The sequence below is a fragment of the Schistocerca serialis genome, chromosome 3, assembly GCF_023864345.2.
Source record: "Schistocerca serialis cubense isolate TAMUIC-IGC-003099 chromosome 3, iqSchSeri2.2, whole genome shotgun sequence".
In the NCBI taxonomy this organism is placed as follows: Eukaryota; Metazoa; Arthropoda; class Insecta; order Orthoptera; family Acrididae; genus Schistocerca; species Schistocerca serialis.
The window spans coordinates 832945373-832962238 of NC_064640.1; the positions used below are offsets into that span (position 1 = coordinate 832945373).

General features: G+C 39.6%; 1 protein-coding gene across 6 annotated transcripts in view; it reads right to left on the reverse strand.

The window, feature by feature from the left end:
- Nucleotides 1–3162: 3162 nt before the first annotated feature.
- The window catches only part of LOC126470826 (heat shock 70 kDa protein 14-like), a 605676-nt gene continuing 591972 nt past the window's right edge, over nucleotides 3163–16866 (reverse strand). For 5 of the 6 annotated variants that reach the window (XM_050098842.1, XM_050098839.1, XM_050098840.1 and 2 more), the window contains exons 8-10: nucleotides 11665–11856; nucleotides 3659–3717; nucleotides 3163–3397 (exon numbers count right to left, since the gene is read on the reverse strand). In XM_050098842.1, coding sequence (XP_049954799.1) covers nucleotides 11686–11856 — 171 coding nt within the window. In that variant the 3' untranslated portion in view covers nucleotides 3163–3397; nucleotides 3659–3717; nucleotides 11665–11685. The remainder of the gene's footprint in view (nucleotides 3398–3658; nucleotides 3718–11664; nucleotides 11857–16866) is intronic. The other variant, XM_050098837.1, reaches the window with a different exon arrangement.

Sequence of the window (16866 nt, forward strand, 5' to 3'; positions counted from 1 at the left end):
GGGAAAATACCTTGAGTTAGTGATGCATTACATGCGTGAATCAGAACATCAGCTGTAATTGCTCCAATTGTTTTAATATCTTATTAGAGATTCATCTACTCCAACAAAACATTTATTTTTCAAAGATTTAATAATTTTACTTATTTCACAAGAGGCTGTTAGGTGAAAGTTAATCTGACTACATTTTTTCAAAACAGACTCTCCCATGTACTGTCTGGCTTTTTCTTTTGAACTTCTCTCACCAATTTTTTCTCCTACACTTAAGAAATGGTTGTTAAATACATTAGCTACTTGTGTACTGTTGGTTAGGATGCTCTCATTCTCTTTAATAGTAATACTACCTACCCCAGCAGTTACTTTTCGTGTCTCCCTCCTAACAACATTCCATATTGATTTGATTTTATTACAGAGTTGTTAATTTCTTCTCTAACATATATATTTACAACTTTTCTTAGTATGTTACAATAATTTTTATAGTGTAAAACTACTGCTGGATCTTTGCTAGTTCTTGCTGTCTCACACAGTTTTCTTTCCCTTTATGAAGACACTTTAATACCTGTAGTAATCCAAGGTTTCTTTGAAAAGTGTGTGGTGTTACATTTAGTAATTTTCTTTGGGAATCAATGTTCAAAAAGGGATATAAATTTATCAAGAAATGTGTTGCATTTATCATTAGCATTTGGCTCATTATATACATCTCCCCAATTAACATTTCTTAAGCTTTCTCTGAAGTGCTCTATAGATACCAGGTTGAGCGAGCTCACACTTTTACTTAATGGTTTCTGAACTCTACACCCTGTTAGGTTCTGTAAGTTAATCAGTTGTGCATCATGGTCTAACAATCCATATACCACAGGGAAAGCGTGTGTTATACATCCTCTTTCTGTACAAATACATTATCTATTAGCGAGCTACTGTCCTGCGCTATACATGTAGGGAAACTGATCACTGATTCTAAGTTATATGTTGTTAATAACACTTATAGTTCACTTTCCCTATCAGAATTACTTAGAAAGTTTACATTGAAATCACCACAGATTAATAACTACTACTTTTTGTCTGACAGACTTTTTCACGAATAGCTCCCAGTCTCCTAATGGGGACCTGTAGACTGTTGCTAATATCAATGCTACATTATCTAGCTGAAGTTCACATGCACAAAACTTAAAGTGCAGATCAACACAAAATTTGCTTACTTCTACAGTTTTGCATTTAACCCTTGTTTTATGAAAACTGAAACTCATTCATCCATCCTATATCTACAAGTGTAAGATGCTAAATTATACCCACTTATACTGACACTATACATGCCCACAGTTACAATATGTTGGCACTTATTGTTTCTGGTAAAAGTTCACCTGTTGCATTAATAAAACTATCAAATTGGCACAAGGGTTCAAAGCCTGGATTATTGTTTAAAATGTTTTCGAACTTTTCTTGGGAATACCTCCGGCAATGAGGAGTTCACTAGAATAATTTTATTCATTAACTGAATAGATTCATTCAATGCCAAACCTTGAGTTTCAAGCTTTTTAATACTTGCAGGTATATGGGAAAAATGAGTACTAATCACAGCAATGTCTTTTTTAATACAGGAATCATTAAAAGCTTCCTTGTACTGGCAAACTGCCAACGTCTCTGCACTATCGAAATTGTTTACTATCCTTCTAATGGCCTCAAAATGTTCATTTAAAAAAACACAGCTTCAACCCACATACCCCAACGAGTTACCACTGGTTCGGGAGGTAAAGGCACGTTTGGTGTTTTTTTTCTTTGTTCATCTTGATGCAAGCAGGAGCCATTAGAAACACTGTCTTTGAGGATGAAATCAGTTTATTGACATTCACAAATGTGGAACGTACTTCTTCAGCAAGGTGATGTACTCAATGAGCAAAGCACGTCCCATGAATCAAATTGGGATAAAACACTCTGAGGGCTTTTCCTGCTTTGATCATATAGGAGCAGCATCTGAAATAAACACAAACACCCTTTCATCTGCAGAAGATTCTGGAAATCTTTTTCTAATACCCTCATTCACAAATCTGGCAATCATAGGATGATCTAATTTTTCAAGTTCTTTGCAGCCGCTAAATAGGTAGAAGAAGGCTCTTCTTTTAAAGCACCAACAATTAAGTTTGCAATGTAAAGGCCACAAGTGTCTGTAGTTTCATCAACTGAAATCCAGATAATGCTGTCCTCGAGTTCATAGTGTATTTCTTCCAGAACATTTACGTAAATTGTCGGTATGTAATTTTTATGCAGTGTTGATTCATCTGGTGTATATTATGATTTAAGCATTATTTGTGCAGGAAGCCTTTGAGGATAGGGTTTGTATGTTTGTGAAGAGGAATGTTGCTTGCAGTGAATGCTTCACACACATCCATGTTCAACCAACTTTTTGTTTTCCTTTGGACAAATCCCTGGTACTGCAACTTGCTGGTCCTTTCTTCTGCATTCCTGTGATATGACGACTTGTCTTGACATGCTGGTCTATTTGAAACTTTTATTTTTTTTTTTTTTTTTTGCACGGAAAGTCTCTCTCACAAACTCGACAATATAAAGCAATTTCATCATATGTAAATGTTTCAGGATGGTCAGCTATCCACGAAATGACGTTTCTTTTTTCAGGCAGCATGGCACACAACATGTTGTAAACACGTTCAACTGTGTGTAAATGGAAAGCTAAACTGAAACCACGGACATGCGACTGAAAGCTTGATTAGTTTAATTCAACTGTTACCGACGCGTACGGTATGACAGTGGAGGGGATTAACCTGGATTAGCCAGTGCAGGAGCATTGACTGTCTGCCTGTTCCTCTTCTGTAATGATTTCACTATGCACTGGCCTCTCGGTTAGTGATTGCATGCAGTTCTAGGTTGCGGTCAATCTGTAAGACATCAAAACTAGATCGAACTAGAGACTGCCCATCTAAATTTTTAAAATATTGTAAACATAGGTGAAAATATGCCTCGTCACTAGTTTTTAGTCAAAATATGCAGTAACCAGTGAGGAGGAGCCAAATATGCCAATGCATAAGCAACATCCAAATGCATATAAACCAGTCTCTAATTACTACCGTTAACAGTAAGGAGAGAAAGGGGAGAGGATGGCTGAATGCTCAATAAGTATATGAAAACATTTTGTTTTAATATCACAGGCAATATCAATATATAATTTTTCAAATTTAAAAAACATATTTGTGAACACATTCTGCTTATTTACAGATTTATGTCAACACATCTTACCAAACATTTTGTTAAATTTTGTTTTCCTAAATTATGGTTTTTAACCAGTTTCTTTGAGAATTATTGTCTATCTGATGCCGGAGGACCTTGTCGAAAGGAAGATTTCTTCTGTGTTGCAGTATCAGTTACGCTTGCATGCAAACTTCCAATACTAAAAGGGAGAAAAGTGAATGAATATCAAAGGCAACAGAGTAGCAAAGCAAAGTTGCAACACATACCATAAAATTAAATTTTTAAACTTTGAACACCAGCAAATAATAAAAATTTAAAAAAAAAAATAAAAAAGAAAAAAATGCAGGTCAGTCAACTGGTCAAATATGTGGTAGGCATACATTTTTTTGCCGACTGTTCATACATTAAAATAACAACAACCACCTCCCTCTTCACAATCAAAAATATGAAATTTACATACCTGTTTACATTTATTTCAGCAGTTAAACTGCTGGAAGCGGACACATCATCAAGCGTCAACTGAAACAATTTATTGCATTTACTGTATAGGACATTTAAAGCTACTGCTTGCTTCATTAAAAACATTCTTCGACTTCAACATAATGTTTAAACAAATTGCAAAAATAACAATATATACACAAACTGAACTGAGTGATGCTGATAACTGATATAATTATTGCAAGAACACACACACACACACACACAAACACACACACACACACACACACACACACACACAGTGTCGGACCACTGCAGGATATGCAGGAAAAGTGTCAATAAGGTTCTGGAAGGTGCCAACAGGGATGTGGAGCCATGCCAGCTCCAGTGCTGTGGCCAGCTAGGCTAGGTTTCACGGTCGAGGATCCATGGCACTAACAGTCTGATCGAGGTTGTCCCAGAGATTCTTGATCGGGTTTAAATCTGGGGAGTTTGGTAGCCAGGAGAGCACAGTCAACTCATCCTGGCCCTCTTCGAACTACACATGTGTAAAGTGAGCTGTGCGACATGCTCCTTGTCCTGCTGGTACATGTGAACGTGCCTAGGAAAAACAAATTGCAAGTAAGGGCGAACATGGTCCCCAAGAATAGATGCATACTTTCATTGCTGCACTCTCTCTTCCACAATGGTAAGATCATCAAGGGAATGCCATGAAAACATTCCCCAGACCATAATGTTCCCTCCTCCCACGGACAACAGAATACGGAGGTAAACCATTCTGGCTCCTGGTGAGCAAGAAGTTCTTTGACGCCTCTGTACGCCTTGATGTCGCTTTGAGAACTGTTGTGGCTGTGCGTGTAAAGAAAATAACTTGTTTTGTGTCAATCGTGAGCAAGGGTCACTGAAATTGGGCTGTGGCACAATGCATTAATATTGCTCAAAAGATAACAAACATTATTTATCACGCATTTCCCAAAGATGAGCAACAGTTCGACACAAACATGCAGCCAAAGTGAATGTGGTAACTGTACATGCACATTCAATTCATTTTTGGCCTGAAGATTATGAATGAGATTCAAGAAACAAACTTCTAGGTTTACTTTCCAGAAGGAAGCTACTACCCAAAGCAATCCCCAGCATAAACTGACATGGAGAATAAACTGCACAAAGCCAGGATGTAAGCAAAGAGGTAAGAAGCAAGAGCATAAATAACACTCCAATTAATTATAGCTAAAAAATTATCTTAAAATAAATTTTTAAACATAAAAAAGTGACCTAATGATAACACACCACATTACTGAAGCACACTTAAATCTAAGAGGACGTGCAAAGCAGAATGAATTCGTTATTGGTGTCTTTGATTTCTCGAGCTCTAAGAGTTCCAAAAGATGAATGTTCACCTCTGCAACGGGGATGTGGAATGAATGTCACAATTCAGGAGAATACTCTAAAGAGACTCCTAGACATTTGTTCCCGAGTGCAAGGTGGTGATAGAGACAGTTTGTTGCCTTTCGAAAAAGGTTTCATTACGTCAATAAGATCTCTCTTTGGACTTTTTGAAAGTCTAAAAAGTATGAAAGTCAGCTACATATTAACTTCCAGACTAAATGAAGATTGCTTGGAAAAATTTTCTCCTAGGGTATGAGGATTAGAAATATTTTGTATTTGAAGAGAGAAATGAAGTGTGTCTCCTTAAATTTCCAGGTAATGCAAGTGATACTTCCTTCTCTGGAAACACACCAATTACTGAAGAATTAAATGCAGAGTCTTTTTCAGTGTAATGTCGACCCAGATTCTGTATCCCTAAGTTTTATTACAAATTAACTCCGTATAAATGTTGTCGAGGGATCACCAACGCGAGAAATCCCAGAAGCTGTGAACGTCTAAGAAAATTTATTAACATGCTAGCTGAGTACTTGGAATTGCCATGGTACGTATTTATTCCAATCTTTTATTAGTCCACCTCCTTCCCCCTGTCTCTGTCTAACCACCTCCTCCCATTCCTCTTTCTGTCCATATCCTCCTTTCTCCCCCCCCCCCCCCCTCCACCTCCCTGTCAATATGCTGCTTCCTCCTCCGTCCATCTGCTCATTCCCTCTCCTCCTCCACCTCTCTCTGTTCATCTCATTTCATCCTTTTTCCTTTCTCTGTCCATTTCCTCCTCCCCCTCTATCTATCAGTCTCCTCCTCCCCCCCCCTCTCTATGTTCATCTCCTGCCATTTCCTTAATGTGTCAATCTCCTCCTCTGCCCTCTCTGTCCCCTAGCTCTGTCCGTCTCCTCCTATCTGTGCCTCTCTCCTCCTCACCCCTCAGTATCTGCCCTCCTCCTCCTTTCTCTCTCCACATTATCACAGTCATCCAAACAAGAGACTGGCAGTTCTTACCCCATCAGTATTTCTTTCCAAATTGTAACCAGTGTGTGTACCAAATCAGAAATTTTTCCAGGGGTTTACGATGAGTTGTTTACAGACGGCTTTGCTCGTATATCTACATGTCAAATTTATTTCACACATATTTAACATATTTCATGCATATTTGTACATATATTTCGGCTATATGTCTAGCGAATTTCAACCTGCAGTTTCATTTTCAGGCATCTTAATGTTTATATCGTATCTCCTGAACTACATGCTGTATTATGATATAATTTTGCAGGTACATAAAGTGGCATATGTGATACAGTCTGCAAAATGTGTTGTGAATAGAGTTAGTAGTAATGAAATAATAAATTAAAATATCATGCATGGTGTGGCCGTTTCTCAAGCATCTCTGTGTTTGTAATGTCATATCTCCTGTACTGTATGTCATGTAATGATACAGTCTTTTAGGTACATTCAGTGGCACATGCGATTACTGTTTCCGAAATGTGTTGCAAATTGAGTTAGCAGCAAAGAAGTAATAAATTTAACCATCATGCTTGATGCAGTAGTTTTTCACACATTCACTGTTTATGACCTCACACCTCCCGAACTAAATGTCGTACAATGTTATAAGGATCTCTTATGTCCATGATTTTGGTGTTCATGTTTAATTACAAAATAGATTACATGTATGTATGTATGTATGGTCCCAAACTGGTGGTTCGAGAGGTTTGCAAGAAATAAGCTCTTGTTTAATAGAGCACCTGACTCTCCATGGCAGTAATGCAGTAATGGCAAACATATTTTCACATACTCTGGCTCATGCAGCAATCAAAACTGCAACACAAATGTTTTTCTCCGTCTTATAAAATACCTGCAAAATACGAGAGGTAACACAAACTATTGTCTTAAAAGTTCCTTCCGCCAGGACACAGTTACCTTCCAAATGATACAGATTTTTCTTTTATTAAAAAGAGACTAAAAACTAGTCATCACATCTTTTGTCTAAGAGATCAGTATGACGATGTTCTTAGCTGCAAGGAAAGAAACACTGATTACCTAACAGAAATGAACCACGAAAACTTCCATTCAACAGCAAACTTAGAAAAATATATCACCCATAGGAAAAGAAATGTTGAAGGTGAAACAATTAACTAGCTGACAATGAGATGGATCAATACTGAGAAGGTTGAACCATTTGCTATCCAATATAAAACTACTTTCTCACCAGAAATGCCATTTGGAAAAATTAATATCCCCACAAAAATGGAAACTGACCTTTAGAAAGTCTAGCTGATGTTCCACATGGTCTTCTTTATAGTACATGAAGACTGATCTCCATGGTGTGCGGGAGGGGGGGGGGGGGGGGAGACCGCATTTTCTACTTGTACATTAAGTACTATTTAATTACTTACATTAATACTTGTGATTTTTTCATGTAAAATGGTCCTGCTTGTGTTTATTTGTTTCATAAAATTGCCTGTATTAAAACCACTCACAATATTTTGTCAACACCTTTCAGTCGGCAATGTGACTCACTCCATACAAAGCAGTTTTTCTTATGGGAGAGACAGCCATTGAATTTTTTTATATATTTATAAAGTGCTGAAAACGTAACCTTAACATCAGTTTATTCTAAATATGCTGAAAAATTTTAGAGCTTTTTTTAAAATAACTCAATAACTAATTGTTTGTACTGAACATTTTCATTTGATGGAGTCAGTCAGCTTGGCTTCTGAATGCCCCATACATGCATACATATATACGCACACCCACTTTTATAATTTGTATGGATGAGGTAAAACTGTGTGGTTGTGCAGCAATTCTGGATGTTCTTCCAGATGCAGTGAAATACATTGCAAGTTATACTGCATTTAAGTACCAAAACAATGATAAATTGTTAGGTATTCCAGTAGCAGAAAGTGAATTAGAAGAGTCTATTGCAGACTGGATATCAATTACATCTCACGATGATCATTACTCTCCAATACGAGCACGGAAAAACAACATGTTGCAGTTTGAAGGAGAATTTGTTGATTTTAATGGAAACGGAGTGCGCAAACAAAAAAATGTTGTAAAGTCTCTGTGCTCTATTTTGAAACAGTTTCCACACAGTTATTGCTCTTTATGTAGGAACAAGAACATTCATTTAAGGATTAGGTCTCTGAATCAATAAGCAAAATTGGAAACTATAAAGAGATATGCACAAGGAGGAAGCTGCTATGGATTTCACCTTCATCTGATAAACGGCAACAGAAATGTGGAACAGTCTACACTACCATCTGTTTCTACACCAAACGAGTGAGTTATGTTTCATCTTAATTATCATTTCCTAATGTGTAATACATCTGTCATGCCACTTTATTTAATTTGTTCAACTATGTATTGAACCAAATTGAAAGTAAAATGAATGAATAACACCCCAAAGCAAGTGTGGTGCAGTACATCTACTGAATAATCAGACTGCTGTGCTATGCTATGCTGTGCTGCCTCAACGTGATGTCAGCGGGCTCCAGCCAATAGATCGCATTTAAGCAGGAATGTCCCACACCCCCATTCCCACCTCCAGCCTGATAAACCTTGCTTTCAGATGTTTCATGCCATACACACCAACGGTCACCTGACCAATTAATCTGGAAAGGCCATTTATCGTCACTCAGTGAATGTCCAATTGTGGTATTGGCATGCAAATTCCAGCCTTCACCACTAAGCTGACGGTGCCAGAATTGCTGTAGCAGCGGCTTAAGACTATGTCATACTCACAGGATGCAGGCATTCAAATTTTCTCTTAGCTTCAGTGTAGGTCAGTCTGTCCAGCGTCTTGTACTCCACGATTTTCCTTTCTTTCTGGAGACTCCTGCAGTCAGGCGAGCAAGGCGAATGGTGCTCTCCACAGCTGACACAGATGGGAGGCAGGGCACATGGAGTATTGGAAAGTGATGGGCGTCCACAATTTCGGCATGTGACGCTAGAAGTACAACGGGAAAACATATGGCCGAACTTCCAGCACAGGGGAGGGATATAGGGCTTTACATCACACCGGTAGACCATCACCTTGACCTTCTCGGGCAATGTATCACCCTCAAAGGCCAAGATGAAGGCACCGGTGGCAACCTGATTATCCTTCGGACTCCGGTCGACACGCCACACGAAATGTACACCTCACTACTCTAAATTGGTGCGCAGCTCATCATCGGACTGCAAAAGAAGGTCTCTGTGAAATATGATACACTGGACCATGTAAGTGATGGTTACAGAAATATCCCCCAGCTTGTCACAAGCAAGTAACTCCCGTGACTGGGCAGAAGATGCTGTTTTGATCAAGACTGACCCAGATCTCATTTTGGACAAGCCCTCCACCTTCCCAAACTTGTCCTCTAAATGCTCAACAAAAAACTGAGGCTTCATCGTCATGAAAGATTCCCCATCAGCTCTTGAACATCTAAGGTACTGGGGCGAATAAGATCCGCTGCCATCCTTAGCATGACGTTCTTCCCATGGTGTGGCCAGGGAGGGGAATAATTTGGGGTCATATGTCTGTGTGTTGAATTGAGCTCATGATCGCTTAGAGACTGCTGGTGTTTCACCACCAGTAAGAGATGATGGACTACGTTTCATCATGTGCCATCCGCCCTGACGCCACCCACTCTGACCAGGGGCGCTTCCCACAGGCGCAACCCAGCCGTAGCAAAGGCCACCTGGCAGGATGGCCATTGCCGGGAGTCCCGATACCTCAGAGGATGGGCATCTACCCCTTGGCATAAATAGGGAGATAATGGTGCAGGCATCAGCAGAGCGATCCCTGTGTGGTCGGGGGGCTACAACCAACAGGGTATGTGGCAGCCCCACCACAATGGACTGGCTACCGAGCTGGATATCAGGTGCAAAGAAGTCCATGGTCATCGTCGACGTAGAAATTGACACTGCGTAGTGCATGGTCGAAAATGAACCCAGGAAGGTGTGCTCGCCCAAGAGATGGAGAATGGGCAGGACTGCAATGCAGCAACAAGAAAGTAGGCTAAAGATCTCAATGCACGATGGACACGATCCACCTTATAAGGCACCTTTCCCCAATTGGCTCGCTCTTCGGGAAAATCCGAAGAATGGAGATCAAACCCTACAGAGGACTATCACATAAAGGCCGAAACGTGTGAAACTCCTTTCAGTCACTTCGTACGACAGGCAGGAATACCTCGGGCCTATTCTAAACCCCGGACCCACAGAGGGATTTCACAACCTTTAACTGAGGAGGAAGCACGTACTGAATTATCGGCTCAAAAACTTGAGAAGCCCTCCCATGCTCAATATTTATTTTGCAATAATACTGACCCCTCTATGAGCAGTATTGACAGTCTGTACAATATATTGAAGTAGACTAGAGAGCTTTAAACAATTCTGACACACATTCACTATATGACAATGTATATTGTACCATGTAAGGGCAGTGATGTGCAATAAACAGCAGTTCCTACTGAGATCAAGAGAAATTCAATTCACACTGAATGAATTTCTGCAGAGAAATGAAAAAATTAGATGACAAAAGATCAGGGCGTGTGCTGGAGTATGTATATTAAAGCATCATGCAGTACTTTGTAAACAGGCACAAACTTCATTTCTCAGATGCCATATACCTCATTGTCCAAAATGGCAGAGGGAACTGAAGCCCATGTGTCATGATAGTCAGCAGAAAAGTTTATTTTACTTATAGCAGTTTTCAGAATTGGCAAATAGGATCAGGGCAGCTGTCCTGTCAGCATACATGTTTTTCTTCCTTGCACTCCACAGACATCAGATCACATAAGCTTTCAATTAGTAATCAGTAAATAATTGTTTTATTTTTATTTATTTATTTATTTATTTTTTTTTTGCAACAGTTGTTACAGTAGAGGACACACAGAAAACACAGCATGTGTACACAATAATTTACAATTTCCTTGTTTAATTTTTAATTAGTTTTTGTTGTTTATGAAGCTACGACACAGTGAATGAGCCAGTGACCCATTGAAACATGTACTGGAAGATTTTCAGGCTAATTTCATCTATTCTACATAATTTCTGCTTGTGTTTTGCAAGGCAAGCAACAATACATATGAGTTCCACATTTTTGCGCACCAACATGTTCACTACAAAGGCATGAATATTGCGCAATTGTATTGTGCTGTCCTTGGCCTTGCACTTTCCTGCAATATATTGGCACAATATTACTGCGCATACATATTAAGTGTGTGAGGGCCCCGTCACAAAAGGTGTTCAATAATGTTGAAATATGGTGCCTGTTGAACTTAGCAGAGTAACAAATTATTCACATATTGATTAAACCATTCTTTAAGAATGCCACTCTTTGAATTGGGACACAATCATCTTGGAATCAAGTGTCCTCCTCATAGAACTAAGGTAGTTGAAATTCATGGGTGATCTCTGCTAGTACCCACAGTTTCATATTTTAAAACAGAGGGTTTTTTCATTACTTCGACTATGATTTGTGTGTGTGACTGGGGGGTGGGGGGGGGTGAGGGGGGGGGGGGGTTCGGCACTGCCAATAGGTGCACTAAGGAATATTCTCATGCAAGTTATCACTTTTATAAATTAAAATTAAATTGTCTGCTAAATTTTTACAAAAAAATCTACTAAAATTATTAGACGGAATGTGTAGAAACTTTTACTTACATTTCCCAAAACTACAGCTCCCTATTCTTTGTCTGTATCCTCATCATCATCATCATCATCATCATCATCATCATCAGCTTCAAGAACCTGAACTACTATACTCTCTCCTGAGAGTGCCAATGGAAGTCTCTTTGTGACTTGGACCGGAACAGGTGTCTGTGCTGGTGCAACCAACACTTTATCTTCGTTTGCCTGAAATGCACAGACCACATGAAACTGCCAAATGACATATTAAAGTATTCAACATTTTTAATATTTATTTCAGTAAAGAAATAAGAACCACAGCAAAGTGAATTAGTAGATAAAAATGAAACACACAAAAGAAAAATATTACAAAAGTTTTAAAAAATTTCTTGTTGGTTTTATATAGTTTTATGTTATCTCACATGAAAGTGGATGAAGGTTATGTCACAATGAATTGAACTTGAAAATATCAATACAGGAAATGTGGTGCATTCAAGGTATTCTCACACTTTTTGTTCAATTGATTTAAATATTATTATTTTGGTCTACTTAAAAATCAGTTATTAATTAGGATTCTCTCTCTCTATTACTTTTTGAAGCATTTTCTGCAAAATTGTCTGTTCTTGTAATAGGGCACTTAACTGTTACTCCAACAACCAATAGAAGATCTCACAGCATCCTTATCACATTATACCTAATCATTCCAATTGTTTTGATTACAATCATGCTGTCTCTCCAACACAGCCACTATCACTAAATCTATTAAGCACAAATGTATTAACAAAAGGCATCATACACCTCTCTGTCATATACATGAGAAGAAATTGGGACATTATCATTTTTATCCATTATTCCTTGGTCATAAACCTATATAACTGCTCATAGTTTAGAAATTTTATAGATTAATACCTGATGTTTGTACTACTGCACACTGTTCTTTATCTCAGAAAAAAAAAAAAATCTGATAAGACATCAGCCCTAGGTGACCACACAATGCCAACCCTTCACTGTTTCACCTACTGCCTAAAGCATCATTGAATGAAAATACTGGAAGAATATGCAAACTCAGTCATTAGTGTCAGCATTAAAAACAGGAACCAACAATTTTCCTGCAAGATGACCGGCAGCTGTTTCCAGAAAAACCAGTTTTCCTGTCAATGACACCCAGTCATAGAACATTAAAAAATACATCCACAACTTTCCCCTGTCTGCATGGATGCTGCATTTCATTTTAAACAATGCTATGGTGCCAACTGTACATCTCATAAGCAAGTAAATGTACTGTGATAACAGAATGCGACTCCTACCTCATTAAATATAAGACAGCATACCATCACCATTAGTTTGGAATTGTAGTGGATCACTGCTGCTGTCTGTGAGAAATATTGTCATATCAAAACAAAAACACGACACTTAGAACTCAAAGCATATTTATTATCGACACCAAAATACCCAGACCAGAACTGACCTCCTGCATAGAGACTACAGCTATTTATACAGACATTCAATACTCCAGATTATTAAAACATTACAAACATAGGATATTTCTAGAACCTCCCAGAAATGATAAACACTAAATAACAAATAACTGCTGGTGGTCGGATCTGAACTCGTGACCAACAGCACACCCACTGACGATGCTAACCACTACACTACACCACTACACTTCACGTGCCACAGCTCGCTTCATCATTAGTTCTCGCTGGAGCAGACTACAGCACCCTAGATCTAGATCTCGTCAACGGTCCTCCGTATGGCAGTGCTGGTGGATTCTCACGTTGTGGTCATGTCATTATATCCTCTTCACTAGTACGAGCATCGAAAGTAGCCCCTCCCTTCAAAGCTCCAGGATCCTCGAGTTGGTCTTCAGTTTTCTCGAACCTCCCACCGTCAGTGTGTGTCTCTGGAGTGTACCAGGGCTTCACACAGAGGACTCGTGCTTTCGTCTTCGTGACAAAGGGTTACAGTCCTCAATGTCGTACGTTGTTATGCGACACACGATTAAGGATTCGACGAGACCCAAACTAGGACTACAGTAACATTTTCAATAGTCTCACTATCCGCACAGGTATAAAACTCCGTACCGACTCCCCTCGGCTGTACTTCACCGGTCGGTGCTCGGCGTTAAGAGTGCATTCGGTATTTAATCTGGGCATACAGGGTTCATATTCGAGCCAGCTGCTTTGCTCCTTCGGTCTTTGTAATGCGTTTCATTTAGTCATCCCGAGTATCGTCCAGCCGAAACAGGAATAGGGTATCCACAGTCATTTTGGCCTCGCAACCACAGAACAGAAAGAAAAGTGAGAAGCTTTCAGTTTCTCGCTTCGCTCAGTCGTGTGCGAATGTCACTACAGGCAGTACCGATCCCACTCTCTCTGTTCCGTGTTGACGTACATCAAGACCGTACCTGCCAACCTGTTACTAAAGTGTACTGCGAGGCCATTCGCGTGTGGAAGGCGTGCAGTATTTTCCCGGTCAGCCTCGATTTTCTAATGTTCTGTCAGCACGTCCGTAACTGAGAAATACTTTGCTCCGTCGAAGATGTCCAGGGTGTCATCGACACACAGCAACGGACAGACATCTTCCTTTGTGATATTGTTCAGTACCTGAGATCTGACACAGAAATGCCATGTGCCATCTTTGCTCTTCACAAGGACCGTCGGAGAAGACCATCAAAGAGGACCGAGGACACACTAAACATTCAATGATGTTACCTCGCAGCATCATCTCCACTTCCTCCGGGATCATCCGTCATTCTACCAGAGAAACTTTATACAAGTGCTGGCCAATCGGTGAATTATCCTTAGTGTCGATACGGTGTTTTACCGTAGGCTGCTTCTCTGGCTGCTCTTCACTCGGGATTTGAAAGCGTCCGAAAACTGATGCAGAAGGACTACAACTGACACTGTCCCTCGATGACGTCAGGTCCTATCGGCAGTTTGATACTAGCTTCCTTCCCTGTGTCGTCTGTAGTGGTAGTAGAGCACATTTCTTCACCGGTGTCACTAAGCTGACCCTCCTGGACTGGTTCGGCTATCTCTGAGCACGTACCTTTAGGGACGAGTTGTGGCTGCTCGTGACACTCCTCGCCCATCTAGAATGCTTATTGTCACTACTGGTTTGTAGATTTCTTTCGGGAGATGTCTCGACGTCGAGGAAGGTGTAACGATGACTTCGGTGGCGAACAAATGCCCGGAAGCAATCTTTGTTATCTGTGGTTGTTGAAATAGCTTTATCAGTCTGGAGCTCTGATCTTCCACACTGTGATGCCTGCAGCAACTTTCCCCTGAAAATAATATCGTGACTTTGTTCTGTTTAAATGACAAATTTTAAAGGCTGTGTTCTGTTATCGATAGTTATTCCTGCAATACGTGTTCCTGTCAGCTACACATATTTCCTTTTTGTGACTTCCAGACAATTATTTTCGTATCACAGAATGCAGTATTCTTTAGCTAGCAATAAGCATTTGACATAACAGAAAAAGACGCCCCAGAGTTCACTAGCACCTGACACAGTCGGCCGTGAATGATGTCAGTGAGTTTTCCTGACATCTCGATACCTGTTGTCCGCAGACGATTTTCATCTGTGGCAGCCTTTCGGTGGTTAGCCGAGTGTCCGGTACCTCCGTACAGTGACAGGAAATGCCTATGGCGTGTTGGGGAGTGACCCATTGTGGATACAGTAATTAGCTTCGGTCCACAGATCGACTGTAATCGTTTGCAGTTGACTGGTACGAATAGCACTGTTGTGATTGCTGATGTCTTGTGGCATAATAGTCATCTAATAGTCTTCTTCCGCTGCAGTAGCGTACAAAGTATCCACGCCACCAACAGTGAAAACAAACTGTTTGTTGTCCTCCACCCTCAAATGTCTGTTCTTCTGCAGGGCATTTTACATGGTGGATTAGTTGGTTGTACCTGTGTTAGTTGGATGCTGGGTTATCATCTGACAACAGCAACATAAGTCCAAGTCCATTTTTCATGGCACATCCCACAGGTGGTGGAGATTAGTTTCAAAGAACAATACACTTCTCCTTCAACATTTTCTATTACCTCCTGATGTATGGGGTCTACATTACTGGTCACCAATTCTTGAGTGTACTTGGTCTGACAGTTCTGGCTGCCACAAAATGCTGTCTCTCTTCTCTTACAATCTGGTATACGAGAGTAGTGAGATCATGGTGGTCTTCTTTAACTTCCACAGGGACTTCTTTCAGGAATCAACCCTCTTCCTTTCTATTGCTTTTCCTTGATGTGCTTGTACCACTTGATGAATTCTTCTGTTGTTGTAACATTCTGTTGATTGTCACCAAAAGTTTCTTTCAGTTCAACCTGAAATTCATCCCTGATATTGAGCTCATCTTCTTTGCTTTATTTATTTATTTATTTATTTATAATGTATTTTAGATGTACTGCATAGGACCATATTAAGTAGCGAATCTCCATGGTCATGGAATGAAGTCAGTATATGAAATTGACTTCAGAAAAGTAATAACACAAAAAATAAAATACACACAAATCCCATGCAGATGACAAGCTGCGAGTATATACTAGCATAATCAACAATATAATACAGAATTAACTTAATTGTTTTCCAGGAACTCCCTGAAAAATTGAAAAGAGTGAGCCATGAGGAAAGTCTTCAGTTTAGACTTGAAAGTGCAAAGATTACTGCTACGATTTTTTAATTCTTGTGGCAGCTTACTGAAAATGAATGCAGCAGAATACTGCATGCCTTTCTGTACAAGAGTCAAGGCGCAATACAAATGCAGATTCGATTTCTGCCTACTAGTTGCTAATTCTCGGAATACGCTCATATTGTTACCAACAAACAACACTAAAGAAAATATACACCCATTAAAAAAAGTTAAGCACGTAATTGGTTCTTGCATCTCAAAATAAGATAGATATCTTATACTGTATTTTTTGATGTCACGGAGTATTATGCAAATGAAAGCTATACATTCTCTTGGAACCAATTATGAAATGAAAAAGGAACATTTGGGAAAAAAAGTTGCAACGACCTCCAACATCAAAAAACATTAAATGATTTGTATAGCACATTGTTCAGTAATGCATAGGTCCTCAACGAACCCTCAGGCACTCTTGAATGGGACAGGGCGCGCTCAGTACCAAATCATTGCAGGCCTCTTGGGACGTTCATTCCACTCCTCAATGGCAGCATTCCTGAGAGCTTCAGTCATTAATGGAGGATACTGACGACTAGAAATCGCTCTTT